A 17,811-nucleotide genomic window follows, 5' to 3' on the forward strand; every position below is an offset into this window, starting at 1 on the left:
ACTGCGGCTGTAACTGCAATGTTGGTGTTAGACGTGCGCCCGGTGTCCGCCATCAGTGGAGTGGGATTTAGAGGGTTGATGGAGGTATTGTGTCCCCGGTACCAAATTTACTACCGGGGCCACTCCACTGTGCAGTCCATATTTAGGTGTATCAGATATTAAACAACGGTGACAGTTGATGCCCAATTTTTTAATTATATTGTGGCCTCGGTACCAAATTGTGTACCGGGGCCACCACACTACGCAGTCCAGATACTTGTTTGGTGGAATTCAGACCAGTTGAGGGTTTTATTATTATTATATTGTGTGGACCACTCTATCTATACCACACTACAACTCTATATACCACTCTATTTCATACTTTAATTCTATTTCATACTTTAATTCTATTTAATACTTTAATTCTATTTCATACTTTAATTCTATTACTAATTACCATAAAGAGGAACAAAATAAACCAATTTTACCAAAAGTATAATATGACTTAGACTTACAAACACTACACTTGAAAGATCGTGCCTTTAAATGAAAAAGTCAGTCTTCATTGCACGACTATGTGCAACAGGGACAGTTTTTTGGGTTTACAAAGTCAAACAATAACACTTTGACCCTGTCTGTCTGGGATCTCAATGACGAATTGTCTGTACCATGTTTGGAGGAGGTATTGTGGCCCCGGTATCAAATTGGGTACCGGGGCCACCCCACTATGCAGTCCAGATACTTGTTTGGTGGAATTCTGACACGTGGAGGGTTTTTTAATTATATTGTGGCCTCGGTACCAAATTGTGTACTGGGGCCACCACACTACGCAGTCAAGATAGATAGATGCGTATCATAGATAAAGTACATTCAGTGGTGTGGGGCAAATTGAAAAATATTCAAAATGCACTGACATTATCAAAAACAAGAGGTTGTCACACGCTAAAACTCCAACATGTATATGATGGAGAGGATGGAGGAGCAGCCGTATGTGTAGTGTAATGCAGACCTGTTGAAGGTTTTTTATATATTTTATTGTGGTGCCCAGTGCCCACTCCTCTACGCAGTCCAGGTACATTTATTGGTGCGATTCATAAAAGTTCAGGGTTTTTAAGATATTGTGGTGACCCACTCCTCTACGCAGTCCAGGTACATTTATTGGTGCGATTCATAAAAGTTCAGGGTTTTTAATATATTGTGGTGACCCACTCCTCTACGCAGTCCAGGTACATTTATTGGTGCGAATCATAAAAGTTCAGGGTTTTTAATATATATTGTGGTGACCCACTCCTCTACGCAGTCCAGGTACATTTATTGGTGCGATTCATAAAAGTTCAGGGTTTTTAAGATATTGTGGTGACCCACTCCTCTACGCAGTCCAGGTACATTTATTGGTGCGATTCATAAAAGTTCAGGGTTTTTAATATATATTGTGGTGACCCACTCCTCTACGCAGTCCAGGTACAATTATTGGTGCGAATCATAAAAGTTCAGGGTTTTTAATATATATTGTGGTGACCCACTCCTCTAGGCAGTCCAGGTACATTTATTGGTGCGATTCATAAAAGTTCAGGGTTTTTAAGATATTGTGGTGACCCACTCCTCTACGCAGTCCAGGTACATTTATTGGTGCGATTCATAAAAGTTCAGGGTTTTTAATATATATTGTGGTGACCCACTCCTCTACGCAGTCCAGGTACATTTATTGGTGCGATTCATAAAAGTTCAGCATTTTTAATATATATTGTGGTGACCCACTCCTCTACGCAGTCCAGAAAGATACCTTGTTGCAACGTTTTGGACTAATAACTATATTGTGAGGTGTTCAGAATACACTGTAAATTAGTGGAAATGCTTGTTATTGAATGTTATTGAGGTTAATAATAGCCTAGGAGTGAAAATAAGCCCAAAAACTTGATTTTTAAACTTTTTATGTTTTTTTGCAAAAAAATCCGAATCCAAAACCTTAAATCCGAACCGAGACCTTTCGTCAAGTGTTTTGCGAGACAAATCCGAACCTCAAAAATAACGAAAATCCGGATCCAAAACACAAAACACGAGACCTCAAAAGTCGCCGGTGCACATCCCTAGTTGTTAAGTAACATCTGCCTTACGCAGGAGATATCAGAGATATCTCCCGTATTAAGCAAACTACAATGGGGACTGCAGTCTGGAACTATTTACCAAGTTCCGAAAAGCTTAAATTTTCTGAGTAGAAGACAGGTCTTCGCATCCCTCCCAGGCTTCATGCTCAACCCATCCCTCCTAACGCTAATTGTGTTCTGAGCATGTGGGGCTGATGGCTGCGCAGGCGCAGTGCAAAAGCCATGTCTGAACCTGAGTATTTGGCGGGACATGCTCCTATCGGAGCCGCTGTTCTGGCTAATCAGTTATAAATAGGCTTGTTAAACATTTTTTTATCACTGCAATAAGAACAGATATTTAACATGCAGAAAATGTGAAGAGTCACAAATAGACCCCTTAGGGTGGTGTTACACAGGTGGTCCAGCTAATGATGGGTCTAGCGTTCAGGGTCGGCACTGTAATCTCCCCCCCTGCAAGAGCTTGCTCATGCACCCCTTTGGGGCTTCACTGTGCATGCCGGTGGTAGTCATATTCCCGGTACTTAGAGCACCGACACTTACTTTAACGACATAAAATGTCCAATGATTACATGCCCAACACTAAATAAATATAAACTGACCTTAATAATGACAAATGAAGTATCCAAAACTGTTCCCCTACATTCTGAAGACAGATAATCACAGCACTGCATTTTTACGTAATTTCGAAGGGCGACCGTCATATTACCCCTTTTAAAGCGACAATGTCAGGTTTCAGCTAAGCTATGTCTTAGGGTTAGGGTTAGGGATTGGGTTAGGGTTACGGTTAGGGTTAGGAATCGGGACCTGGGATTGATGCTTTAAAACCACAAATATGACAGTTACCATTTTAAATTACGTAAAAACGCTGTCTCATGACTACTTGTCTTCGGAATGTAGGGGAACAGTGTTGGATACTTTTCTTGTCATTATTGAGGTCAGTCTATATTTAGGGTCAGGCATGTAATCATCGTACATTTTATGTTGTTAAAGTAAGTGTCGGTGTTCTAAGTACCAGGTGAACGTAACCAACCCGTGCATGCATTGCTACCCCATACTGCTGCACTTATTCCAATCCCTGCTCTGTTCAGAGCGAGGGGCACATCGCCAGCACCAGAAAAAAAAAATTTTTGGCAAGAAGTGTGGCTTCCTCCTGCAGCGCTTACCGAGCTTACCGTGTTCCACCGGCCCTGATAGCGTTTATAGCACTCAAATCGATCTATGCTGACACATTGAAGTGAATAGGAAAACACTCATCCCCTGTAACAAAGTAATGCATATGCTCAGAAAATGTAACATGCACTCCTGTTTGACAGAGGATTAGCTCCCTCCATTCACTTTAGTGTGTCATCAAGTGCTGCTGTTCAAACCACCCGTGTGTAATACTGCATGAGAAATAGGTTGTGCTGCATTCTAAAATCTTAAACATGGAATTCAAATTTTAAAACGCTAAGGTAAGAAAGAGCTCATAAGAAGCCATTCATTCTGCACCACTTAGCGCAATACTTAGCTGATAGGTGTAAACAAGCCCTGAATCTTGTTTTTTTGTGTAACTTGGTATTTTCAAATATAAGACAGAAGAAAAATGTAAAAGAAAGTTTGAAAATCATCTTATCATTTAGGTGTGCACATCTTATCTATAAATAGGTTTCTTGAAAACAAAATAGATTAAAAAAATAGCATTGGCCTTTCAAAAGTACTTGTATATTCACAACTTCCAGGCAGGGCTGTCAATTTGCTTGAATGCAAATCTTGAAACTATTAAAACATCTTAGGTCATTACTTGAAATATGTTTTAACAATATATACATAAGTAATACCCTTGTTTAAACAGTATTTAAATTTAGAGAAGTACCCGATTTTAGGACAAAATTTACAGTGTTCCTGTCAAAAGTAATGGGAAGAGAAGAAACTATATTTGCTCTTGGTGCTTTCCATTATAATAGTCTATTATGTGCTACAGTAGTATACTTATATAGCATTAATATATCATTTACATTCTAAATGGATAGTCTCCGGTAGAATAGTAAAGTAATTTACTGTAAGTTGGACATGAGCCATGCAATGTACAATGTGTTTTATCAGTGCTTAAGTGGTACTACACAAACATATCCAAAGGACTCCTAATTAGCAATGCACACGAGGTCATTTCTAAAGCACGAAACAACTGAGACGCAGAGCAAATTCCTTTTTGCTGATGTTGCAACTATTTTGCTGGTACTCTAGAATTCTACCAAAGTGCAGAGCAAGATGGCAGTGTTTGTGGAGGAGTAGCTGTGAATTGGTGAGCTTGAGGCTCATCCTATACTTTTAGTGTGATGAACTCTGCACCATTCACTTCCACTTGGGTGGAGAAGCACATTTGTAGGTGCACTTTGCCTAATGTAAAAGAAAAAGCTTCAAACATACAAAAGGGTCACATATAATAAAGGCAGTTTCAATATCCCCTCACTCTAATGGTTAATTGAAGTCATAATACAGGCTAAACTTAACAGTAGTTGTAAAGTGGTAAGAGTTTGGAGCTTGAACGTTTACAATTTTGCACAGCTCACCACTTCAGATATTTCTGCCTCTCTACAAACCTAGGAACACTTCATTGTAAGGGTATTATCTGTGTCATGTTCTTATGTTTCAGTTTATTTTGCTTCCGCTGACTCTTATACATTTAACATGGAACTTTTCCAGAATTAGTGATTGCCATAGGGAGAGGGAGCAAATAAGCTGAGAAGGAATAGGGTTGTGGGGCAGGTTGTGGACTGAGATGATGAGATGAATGCAAGGACTTTGTCTTCTGTTATGGGAAAAAATGAACTGAGAGAATTGCGGAGTGCAGGAGAAGGTGGTTGGTGTGCGCAAGTTCTGCCATGAGGTAATATCCTGTTGATTGGTGTTGATTTTGCCTTTGAAGTAGATGGTAATGTCATGGGCCTAAAGGGAAGAAAGAGGAGATGTGCAGGTGGACAGAGAAGGAAGCTGAGGATAGCAAAATGGTATTAGTGTTTAGAACACTGGGCGTATGTTAGAGAAGTGAAGTAGGTTTACTTGACAAATAAATGGGCAGTGTTCTAAGAAAAGATGAATTTGTAGAGACTGGAGCTGCTTTATCTAGGGTTGACATGAGTGTGCTGTTTTAGAAATAGACCATGTAAGGGCAGCATGGGGTAGTTATATGAGAGAGGAGTAGTTTGAGTGACGTTTTGTGAAAATGAGAAGTGTATTTTGTCAAGAGCATTTGGGTATCACTTTGTTCATGTGGATTTGGGGGTAAAGGAGGAAGCATGAAGTAAAGTGAGGCTGAAAGAAAAGAGGTTGTGGTCAGAGAGTGGGAATGCAGATGGATAGGAAGGAAGTGAACCAGGAAAGAACCACGGCAAAAAAGCCAATGGAGCGAAGGATGTGCAGGAGAAGAGGGTAATCAAATGTGTCAAAAGCTATTGAGAGTTCGAGGGTGTATGGAGAAATTACCCTTATTCTGCAATATTTGTGTATACAACCTCTGTCGCTTACACACATCATGATCCAGGGTGCTGAGAAATTGGGCTCGGTGGATCTAGCAGCTGAACAGAGATTGCTATGTCAGTTGAGCTTAGTGGTGCAGCAGTTGAGCAGAAATAATACTTCAGTAGATAATGTATAATTTACCAGCAGTTTCTACAAATTTTAGATACTTCCTATTTGAGAGAATATGAGTATGTGGGTGGCAGGGCATCAATATGAAATAAGTTTCAGTTACTGACTGCCATCCACATGCAGTTAGACTGGGTGAGCATAAAAATTAACTTAAGTTCTTTTCCCAGCAGGCTTTACAGCAGATAATCCAAGGATATGTAAATTGAACATTATATTGTATGTTTGTTACACTATATTGCACTTTTTAGTATTATGAAATTAGGTTGTTTGATGTTTGATCCACTATCCGAATGTAGAGTGTTTAGTGCCATTACTAGGCCTGTTTTGAATATTGTACTTTTAATTTTAAGGAAGGGTGATTCCTTATCTTCTAGTAGGGCAGCTTTTCGCTGTGTTGAGCTATTGGGGAAAACAATTTTTTGTGATTTGTAATTTAGCATAAAAGTTGCTTCTAACCTTTGGTAAAACATTTAAGAAATAAGGTGGGTAATCTGGAAACAAGGTCCAGACTTACTGAACTGATTCTCAATACATGTTAACAGCATAGAGTTCTCTTTCATTTTCACTTGATCTGGGTCAGTGCTATTTTTGGTACTCTTAATATTTATCTTTGATTGTTTATTTGTCAAAAATTAAGACGTCTGTTTATGAATACATGGAAATTTATTTTTGCTACTAACCAATTGCTAATTACTAATCAAAACACATGAGTTTTGTGTGCTGACAAAGTTCACATCACCAGGATCTCCCTAATTTCTCAAGAGCAATTACATTTCTATGAGCTGGATTCTGGGGGACTGACAAATAGTTTGTTACATTTGCCCAAGTTTAAAAATAATTAATTATTGCTTATCTCCATCTACCATTTTTCCGTTTGTATCAGTGATTGTAGATCCAATGTAAAGCTGTTTTTCTTAATCATAGTTTTGGAATAATCTTCCATAAAAGAAAGCACAAACAATGGTTCATTTCCTAAGCTTGGTCACATTAAGCAGCTGTCAGGATAAACGTCAAGGAATAACTTAAACAAGGCAATGTTGTTTTAGAACGATTCAAAGAGTAGTCTCTTGCTGCTTCATATCAGGCTCTCTTGAAATTAAGTAAACAGAAATATTTCTCAATCGAGCTTGAAATTATTACAAGAATGTTTTAGACCACAATTATAATAAGAGGGAAAACTAGGCTCTAGATTTACAAGAAAAGTACCAGAAAGTTTCAGTTGCATTGTTTTATTGTCAAATACTTTTTCCCATGAACTTACAGATGGCAGACAATAAATTAGATCAATGGTGGTTTAAAGGGAGTAGAGACTCTACAATAACTTGTAATTAGTGACTCCCTCAGCCTCATGTACCTCATTTTGCAGGCTCCAATATTTCATCATAAGCACTTCTCATCAGAGTACTCAATGTAGACTAATGTTGACTTTTTAGTCCAATACATCCTTTGCAGAATGATTCCTAGTGTAACTAAAATGTAACAGTAAAATACTACCTATGTTCCATTTGTCCCTTCCCCACCATTATATTAACTTTTCCTAGTTCATTTCCAGAAACTGCCCGTATGACCGTCATTAACGTATTAGCTTGGCAAAGTAAGTAGAAAATGGAACTGTCTTTATTTCACATTTGTAGACGATGTCACTTGTCTGTAGATGTCTGATGGAGAACGAGCAGACATTGCACTGCTTAAGCTAGGTACACACTACAGAAATTTCAACCAACTTTTTATGCCGAGCGATTTTACATGCGATCGATGGTCCGATCGCTCGGTCCATGGACTGCATACACACTAGCCTTGTTTAGGACGATAAAGGGAAGAGCGGGTGTCCCTTTAGCAACTTTTTACAGCCATGTTGTCGTGAGCAATGACTGTAATTTCGTACTCACTGTTGTGGATCAGTCGGAAACTTATACACACTACACAATGGAAACGAGATTGGAACAAAAATATTAAACGGTACCACCAACTAAATGAGGCGACAATAGTCCATTTGGGCAGACTTTCGACCATCGTGTCACTACACACACTGACCCGACTTTTGTCGTATTTCGGCTGATTGAGACGATTATTGGACGAAAACCGTTTAGTGTGTACCCAGCTTAAGTATTGCATTACCGGTTTCACTTAGCCTATGATAAATCACACTTTCCTTGACATTATATTCTCTCTTTTGTAAGGGACATGGTGCCATATGCGGTTGGTGGGGCATGCATATTTTATGCTGATCTGTGCCTGGTGTATGGCAGCTGCCTTTAGTTGTGTAACTGTTTTCTTTTTAGCCTGGTGTTTGGAGGGGGGCACGTTTTCCCACCATTGTTTAGTTCCTTTAAATGATCAAATTATCATCATAAACTTAAGATACTTGCAACTAAAATACACAGGAAAAAATGCAGTTTTGCAGCCATTATTTTATGTGTATGCTCCCAAAATTGTGTTTAAATCTAATTGAGGGCCTCTGTGTCTATTATGCACATTTATCTACTAGAAAGAAAAGGTCCACAAAAGTCTTACACTTTACATTGAAATGAATCTTATTGATCGAGATAGGGGACAAGGCTATTGTTAGAATAAATGATTTGAAATTATGTGTATTTTTGTAGCCAGCAATTTTAAGCTGTCTTGGAATGTGCATATTCCCTATTGGCCTGGATCATCTGTAAGCGTGGAAAGTAGATGTACTGCGAATACAAAAAATAAAACAGCGACTGCTAAAGAAATCCAGAGACTGAAGTGTGGTGAGACAGATAGCCATTAAAAACAATCATATCAATAAAAACATAACTTGACTTACAATGATATCAAATAAAGCTATACATAAGTTGTGTTAAATGCTAATGATTGTGTTATTATTTTGGTGATAGTGTTCCTTTAAGAAGGTTCTTACTATATAAATGTTCATATGTTGTTAAAGGGATATAGTCCTCTGTTCTGAACTGGTTTTATTGCATATTTGTACTTCAAGTTTGGTGTTTGTACATGTAAAATTGAACTGCTTTGCATTCATAAGGTTGACAAGTCCAACAAAAGATTAGTTTTTAGAAAATGATGCAGGTGACATTCATGCAATGCATTATAGGTAACATGTTAAAGTAACTTGAGAAAAGACATCTGCACATGTATTTGTGATCAACAGCAACTGTGAAAATGCATTTTATGTACAATAGACATTAATAAAATTATGATAAATGTATTGCAGGGGGAAATGTTTTTTCTTTAATGACTATATTATTAACAGGTGACAATCATTGATAAATAAAAATATATATATATATAGTCAATGACCATTTTACAGGATGTTGTGAAGTTTTGACTAGTATAATAATCTATACAGTTTAAATTTACTTTCAACCACATCCTAGCAATGCTACTTACTACAACTGAATTTAAAAAAATGAAAACTAAGAAAATTAGTCTACAGATTAATGAAAGTCCCCAATAATTCCAGACAATCTATCAGCTTCATCAATTGTGAAGATCAAGAAATACTGTAAATATACTATATTTTATTACATGTTTCTGCATGGAACCAAAGGCCTTAAACGAACTGGGTAAAATTGTATTGTTCTTCCTCGGGACAGTCAGCTATACCCACCATATACTTTATGCAACAAGAATGGCTGTCACTATAGAGATCATCTCTCTGTATTGTAAACGCAACTTCTGTACTCACTAAAGGGCAGAGCTCAACAAACATAGTACATGCTGCATTTTACATGTGTCCTGCTCTTAGTGAGTATAAAGGCAGCTTTTATCATAAACCTAAATGATCTCTTAAGTGAGAGGACTCTTACTTGTGTCAACCAGGGGTGGATTGGCCATAGAGTTTATGGGGGTTTTCCCGGTAAGTCGTTGGCCACATGGGGTCGTCTGGAGGCTGACTGATGTCTTTCAGTTTTTTTTTTAAAAAAATCTTTTTCTAATTTAGAAAACAAGCAGGCCAAGAAATGTGTTTTTTTTTTACACCCGGCAGAGGAAGGAGTGGGGTTTTCCATGGGGTGGGTTCTGTTACCAGGGCTTCCTGGTGACATTAAAAAATGATTTCCTACTTAAACCCCTCCATGATCTAGTTTTCAAAGTAGGGCTGTGCACAAACTCCGCAGTGGTACCACTTCCTCCAAACCATGGAGCACATAGAATTCTCTGTAATTCTGATAAGGAGCTTGTGTCTTCCCCATCAACGCACCAACGCTTTTCAACTCATAAACAAGTCTTATGAGAAAGACTCGTTTATGTGCTCCAGATCTAGCAACCCTTTTTCCGGACGAGAGCTGTTTGTATTGGGGCTGCCCTATACTTCTTTATATCTAGTTGGGTGGAGTATATCCAATTAAACATCTGCAGTGAAAGGCCACATGGACACAAGCTTCAGCAGGAGTATATTTATACACTTACATTTGCAAGACAGTGGATTCTTTTCTTTTTCAGACCCATTTTTCTGAATCAATTTTTGGAAGAACCTCCTCATCGATTTGGATTAGAATGAGTGCATCTACGATACTATGAGTAACATTGGAAAAATATATATGACAAAAGGGTTCACAAGATCTACCTATATTTTTCCTTTTTTTGAAATTGAAAACGATATTTTCTTTCTTCTCTTTGAAATCATGACTGAAAATAGTCCTTTCTCTCTCTACATATATACCCTTTGTGCTTTTATTGAGTGGCACCTATTATCCTTTTCTTTTCTGTGATTTGTATACTTATATGTAGGAGGTGACACTACATTGAGAAGGAAGGGCTGCATCGCTTTTTTTTTTTTTTTTGCACCTGTAGGATTCTAAAATTATTATTATTTTACTGTAAAGATTACTGTAAATATTATGCCACCTCCCCCAAAACAACACTTTCAACGAGAGGGCTACTGGAGAATTCAAGACTTGAGTTTATAATCATTCACACTTCTACTGCTGCCATATTGTCATCAGGTTCTATACTTCAGCGAACAATCTACGTGGCAGTGTGCAGTGTCTGTAACTTGAGGTTAGGGTATTTTAGTAGCAATGGCAGATGTGGCATTGTAGGCCTACAAGCAGTTCTTACTATTCTTATGTAGGCAAGAACCTCTGGCATATACCATGGCTGTCAAATTGACAGTCTGGTCCTGGTGAGAAAACATAGATAATGTTCTCCTATAATGTTATATGTATTTAGTTACTAAAAAAAAAAGAAAAAGAAACATTCTTATTATATAGAAGTTATGCTAATATATTATAAACTCATGTAAATAATGCCATTGTAGCACACAAAGCTATAGGTGTATATAGGTATATGCCAGCCACAAAATATTACAAGGCTTGGTAACTTTGCAAGCTGAGATTGTTAAAAAGTTTAATCCATAAGTTCCATTTACTTCTTTTACAGTTGTGTTGTCTACAGTTGTGCCCGCTGCTGCTAATTATATATAGTTTAGTACAGCACAGAGCCTTATCTTGTTTTCAAGGTAGGCACCAAGTAGCCTATTGCTGCAGTGCTCAGACCTCTACCTCCTCTCTGCGCTCACTAGGCGCAGAGGGATCTCCCTTCCTGTACACTACAGTAACAGGTGATTGGGTTGAGGGATAAATTAATATAAAGTTAATGTTTAAAATAAGGTTTGTTATGATGATTGGGTTTGATAATGAAGGTGATGGACTTCTTTTGATGAGACAGAGGGAGGTAGCAAGGGAGTTAATAATATGAATGGAATTAATTGATTATATGAAGGTTAATTAATAATGAGGATGAGGTTTAATGACTATAGAGGAGTTAATGATAATGAAAGGATTGTTATGATGAGGCTAAAGCAGTTAATGAGTTTAAGGAGAGGGTTAAATTATGATGAGGGAGTTGTTATTGTGTGGCAATCATAAAAATGCTCTTTGTGTTATATTTTTCAGTCATATGAACACTCTCTGTATTGGATATTAGTCACTAGGATGATTTCTGTATTAGGATGCTGTTTGTATTGTACAGTGGAAACTTGGATGCTCTCTTGTATATCTATCACTAGGATGCTCTCTGTATTGTATTGTGGTCATTAGAATGCTCTCTGTAGTGTATGGTGGTCATTAGAATGCTCTCTGTATTGTGTGGTCGTCACTACGATGCTCTCTGTATTGTGTGGTGGTCATTAGGATGCTATCTGTATTGTATTGTGTCATTAGGATGCTCTTTGTATCGTATGGTGGTTACTATTATGCACTCTGTTTCGTATGGTGGTCACGAGGATGCTCTCTGTAGTGTATGGGGTCAGTAGGATGCTCTCTGTATTATATGGTGGTCACTAGGATGCTCTCAGAATTGTATGGTGGTCACTAGGTGATACATTTAGTGTCCCAAATATAAACTCCTAGAACAGGCAGTAGAGGACTTCACCTATAGCCCGTAGAGCTTGTTTTGCTCACAGGTACTCGGATGTCCCCAGGTCTTAACGCAAGAGTGGTAGGAGGAGCACCAGGAGACAGGACAAATATGTAATGGTCCAAGAATTAAGCTGGTGTCCTGGGCAACTGGAGAATAGGAAAAGGTCTGGTGTACAGACAGAGGTCATGGTAACAAGCGAATAGTAAAAGTCCAAAGTTCAGGCAAGGATCACAATACAAGTCAGTCAGTAAGAGCAGTAAGTACAGGAGCAACCTGGAGCTGGTCAGCAACTAAATAAACTGAACCTATGACAGACAGGGAGGCTAAGTCTACCCTGCCTTAAATAGTGCTGCCATTGAATAAGATAGGGCCCAGGGAGTGCCAAGAATTCGCCACAGGCGGCGAGTAATTAATTCACTATAACACGATGCATGTGCCCAGCATTCTGCTCTGATGCTGGGACGCTGCGATTCTGACAGGAACGTCCCCGCTGTTGCCCAGGTAACCGGGACACCCTGGCCGGATGTGACATTCCAGCTGTCTGACAGGTAGTCAGGACGTGAAGAGAAACATCACACGAGCCGTTGCAAGTAGTGTGGCGACTTGTGACACTAGGATGCTCTTTGTACTGTATGGGGTCATTAGGATGCTCTCTGTATCATATGGTAGTCACTACTCTGCTCTCTGTATTGTATGGTGGTAACTAGGATGCTCTCCGTATTGTATAGTGGTCATTAGAATGCTCTCTGTATTGTTTAGTGGTCACTAGTATACTCTCTGTATTGTACTGTGGTTACTTGGATGCAGTCTGTGTTGTATATCTGTCATAATACTTACCAAATCATCTTGCAAAACAGTGTAAAAGCTGCTTTCTCTTGCAATATATTTTGCATGGTGCATTCATGGGAGTATTTTTGTTTAATTTGAACAAAAAATGCATGTGTTGTATTGCTGATGTAAGTGTTTACAGGTAATCACTGTTATATTTTAAAGTATGTGTTTTTATCTTTGAAAGCCCTCTAAGAGGTAAAGAGGGTATCATTAATGTGGAACCTATTCTTTGGGCTAAGGGCATATGCACCACCATGGTTTGGATACGCTAAAGTTTTGCGTTCAGGTAGGCAGAGACAAATGTCATTTATTGTTCATTTTTTTTAATATACTGCGAGTAAGAATTTAGAATCAATGGGAGGGTGAAAGTGGAAGAGACCCCAGTAGGAACAATCTGTCTGATGGTGACCAGGCTTCATGCAATAACAAGGACTTCCCATACCCAACTACTATCACTTCAATGCTAACTCTGGGAACTCCCTGCTGCTGCCTCGCTCACATAACTGATGCGTGTACTCCACCAACTGGTGTGTTGCCTACTTGTGTTTGCTCTGCCGACTGGTGCAATACTTTGCCATCGATGTCGTTAGATGTTCTAACTCCACCTACTTTTGTGTCGATCCTGACCACATTTGATTTAGCCCCGCCCATATGAGGCCACTTTCAGGGCAACTTTAAGTTCCCTGAAAGCGGATTTAATTTAGAAGTGGCAGTATGAAAAATGTAATGGGAATGTAAGTGAATGGAATTAGATCGTTTTACAAGGAAGGCAGTGAATGTGCATGTATATATTTAAAGAAATATTTAATTATTAAATAAATACTTGGCCCTACACATGCAATATCAGGCCTCTGTTCTAACATGATCAAGACAAAATAGAAACCCACAGTATGTAGGACATTTCAATTTATCTTGCGCAGCCTAGCTATAAGTATTATAAATAGAGTGAGCTCTAGAACAAGCAGGACCTTTTTTTGAATATAGTATGAGGCTGTTGGCTTCACCTCACTGGCCAAAAAATACATACTGGAGAAGGGGCAATTAATGCTACCTCCCAAGCTAAAATCTGTTCCCTATCTATATGTAAAATTTAATAAAAATAAGATTTTCAAATACATTTTAATTGATTAATTTAGCTCATTTAAATTTCAATGATCCAGTGTAGTCTGAGGTGAGTAATACACTCCTCTTCCATTACAGTTGGCACTATATGAGTTAGAGCAAGCAAGCAGATAGAAGATAACAAAATTGTTGAAATTTAAATTTAACATCTAACAGTGTAATAAGGAGTATGAGAGCCACAGGCAGAACAATATACCCAGTAAGGGTATGAACCTTTTTTTTCCTGTTCAGGAGTTCAGGTCTGGTGAGATCAACCGTAGTTGGTATGCCAAAGTTGTGGTAGAGCGGAACATGGATTAGTTTTGCAGTTGGTTAGATGGTTACAGTGGTTTACTGTCTGAGACCAAAGTAAGAGACAAGGAAGAAGAGTTTAAAAGCCACAGTGTATGTAAGATGGCCAATTAAAATACTGAAATTTCTGGGAAAGTGGCCCAGTAATAAAGACTGCCTATAGACTTTTATAATAAGAATCATTTATCAAGTAACCCTTAAATAAAAACAATTGGTAAAACTTTTACCTAGACAAAATTAATATATAGTATGATGTAATACATCCAGCTAATTATTATCCCAAAAACACTAAACATTATGTTAGCATGCAAAGTAAGATGTGGAATGTATTACATTGATACACAACCATACTTAATCATTCATTATATATAGAAGAACAAGCATCGTACAAGCATGTGATATTGAAACATACAATATATCACAAGGCCATAGAAAATTATATAGAATTATATTTGCACAAAATTATAGCAGCCATTTAGGTCCTTGCTTTCATTGTCTAACTGGCACTAGATATATAAAAGCTAATTGCTGGTTGGCTTCTGTGATTTAGTCAAAATTTTACAGCTAAATGCAGTGTTAATAAATCAGCCATTTAGTGACAGTATATTCTGTCTCCAAGTGTAACATTTTGCTTGTTCTATGACATCTTTTGTCCTGCTACTATAAGATTGTTGTTGTAACACTGTTACTGTTTTATGTTTGTCAATAATATGTCTGCCATTGTTTATGGCATTTAATAAGTATATGGAGACATATTAGCTTATATAATGATGATGAAAATGAAAGCAGCAGGAATGGATAGGTTTTCAGGCCCTTAGAAGTGACTTCATAAGTATTGGCTGCTCCTTTGTCTGGTAAATTATTTAACTAACCTTGGCTTGCATTTCTATGTAATATGTAGAGAAACTGAGCTGGCGATAGAAGTTCTGGGAAGTATGCCACTTTGTTAACATCCCTTTTGAACAATTTTACTGTTTACAGATTGCATTGACCATATGACTGTGCAGCATCAATTACCTGTAACTCATTGAGAACTGACACCAACACTTGGGTGGATGCAAATCGGCCACAGCATTTATTGATTTAAAAAAAAAATGGAGAAAGCAAAAAGCATCACATGATTATAGCCATATTACTTTGTATATAAATATCCATAACTCTAACTTGTATAATCACCTTATAAATTCATTTTACGTCATTATTCCTCAATCACCCCTAAATGCCCCAAGTCTTTCCTTAACTACCACATGTACTTTGAAAGTATGCTCCAAATCCCAAATGCAGTTCACTATTATATGCCACCTCTGTTTGCCACACTGATCTACCATTATAACAGTATAAGAATTCATATCATATTATTAAATCGTTATATTTCTTTAGTTACCCTGAAAAGGTGAAGTGGAGCCCAGACAACTCTTGCATGTTTCCTTGCTATACTATATTTCACTGAGTCTGGAAATGACAGGTGATGACTCAGACTGCTCATCCTGGGCTCTTTTTGTATGGACCTAGCTGGAAGATACACAATGACTAAGTGGGCCCTCCATCAGCCCACTGCCTTCATTAATTTATTCCTGACCACCTCTGGGTGATAACTAGCTGATGTCAGGTCCCTGTACACCCTCAGCTACTGGGAATCCCTATAAGTGATCATGTCTACTCTCACTAATGCAATGCCCTTTTCCTGCATATTCCCCATGCCTGCCCAGTATTCCCCTTTTGAAACACTTAGCAAGTGGGGTTTCTCTGAGCATTTGTGTCTAAAATTTCCAGGGGCCCCTTATTAGATTGGCTGTGGTTAAAGTACCAACATATCCCCCTCCTTCTTACTACCAATGCCACACACATTCCTGAAGCACCAGCAGAGGCCTAGTAAAGACCACTGCCAATGCTTTGTGGGAACTCCAAGCTTCATACATAGGCTAATATCTAATCCAATGCCCACGGGATGCTTTTATTAATCTGAGCTACTTATCATATCATAACCAGCCTTGACCCTCAATAGGAGTTTAAACCTCTACAATGGTATCCATATGACCAAAAGAGCTTAGCAGGCTTCCAACCTGTTTTTTCTTGTCCTGCTAGCCAAAATTGCAAATGCTTGGAAATTCCTGAGTGTCTTGTGAATCATTTTATAACTCTTTCTATCATCCTCTCTTCTGTTCTCATCCATTCACGCACTGTCTAGATTAAATAGTTCCAAGGAGAAGCAAGAAAAATATTTTTGCATACTCCTCTCTAAAAACACACAGCTTCCCACTCACCAGACCCCGGATTTTCTCCTCTTAGTATCCCTGCTCCCTTCTATGGCACCCACATGTCTCCACTGTCCACTTTCCTAACCCTGATAGCATGGCGCTACTGGGGCCATTTGTGACCATGTCTTTACCGAGCATGTTGTATTCACTGCCAATGGATTGAGCCACGAAATTCCTGGACTGACTGATACAGAGGTCACTGCTTCATAACATGCCACAGTGTCAGACTATTGCACAATCACAGGAGCATGCTCTTGTCACCCGATGTATTAATAACACCAAATTCCTCTCTCCCCTCTGTCTCATACATGTCAAGTTTTCAACCAGTGTGTAAAGAATAGATTGCTGTACCTTGGGCCTGCGCAGAAATGTGAGCCACGCCAGCCATGTTGCCTGGTCTGAAGTCCCATCACTGCTGGACTCTTCCCAGTTGCCAATCTCCTTGGGTCTCTGATGCTCCACTCAGACCATCAATTTACCTGATGTAGATTTTCTTGTAAGCCGAGGAAAGCCACTGCAGTTGGTCCTCCATCCCCAGACAGGGCACCATCTCTGCACCCTTTATTGCGTGGCCAGCACGGGCCATTGCACAGTCCTGATCCATAGAAACTTGAGACCCATTAGTTGTTTGCTACATGGATGATGACAGGGTTTCTTCTGAGCCATCATATGCTCCTAAAGGATTCCCACAAAGGTCCCAATAATGTGATAAAAAGCTCCTGGGGGGTGAAGGACTAAGGCAATGTGATGGTCTTGACCGCCAAGCGAGTGTTTCAAACATATATTTAAACACCAAAGTGCTGTCAGAAGCCACTCTCCTCCTCTCACTACCGCTGTGGTCTTCAGTATCCCCTGTGCTTCTTTAATATCAGCCATACTGAAATGACTGTCTCATCAAACACCATTCATATGTGTAATTGCTGTCATTGCAAACTACCATATCAGAATAATCCTCCCCTTCCCTGTATACAAAAACTCATTATGACCTTAAGCTCACCTCATAGCTACCTTAACCATTCCTCACTCTTTATCATACATTATGCCTTTTCCCAGGTTTGCAGTGTGAGTCCCATAGCAGCATTTTGTAAGGGCCCCTATTTATCGCCCAAGGGGGAAAGAAACACATATACACCTGGAGTTTTGACAGCTGTGAGACAAATAACAGTTGCACCCCCTGCTAATATCGTAGTTACAGCATTTTCTTTCCCATTATTCCTATTTCAGTCATGTTCCTTGGTCTTTGCTTTTTC

The 17,811-nt window shown here is 38.8% G+C and overlaps 1 protein-coding gene across 2 annotated transcripts in view; it reads left to right on the forward strand.

The window, feature by feature from the left end:
* Positions 1-17,811, forward strand: part of TMEM150C (transmembrane protein 150C) — a 147,053-nt gene that overhangs the window by 100,746 nt on the left and 28,496 nt on the right. The window contains exon 3 of one of the 2 annotated variants that reach the window (XM_075204548.1): positions 7,264-7,305. The exons of the other annotated variant lie outside the window; for it this stretch is intronic. Within the exon in view, the coding sequence (XP_075060649.1) occupies positions 7,275-7,305 (31 nt within the window). The 5' untranslated portion in view covers positions 7,264-7,274. The remainder of the gene's footprint in view (positions 1-7,263; positions 7,306-17,811) is intronic. 2 annotated transcript variants of the gene reach the window in all.

This window comes from Mixophyes fleayi, chromosome 1 (genome assembly GCF_038048845.1).
Source record: "Mixophyes fleayi isolate aMixFle1 chromosome 1, aMixFle1.hap1, whole genome shotgun sequence".
Taxonomy (NCBI): Eukaryota; Metazoa; Chordata; class Amphibia; order Anura; family Limnodynastidae; genus Mixophyes; species Mixophyes fleayi.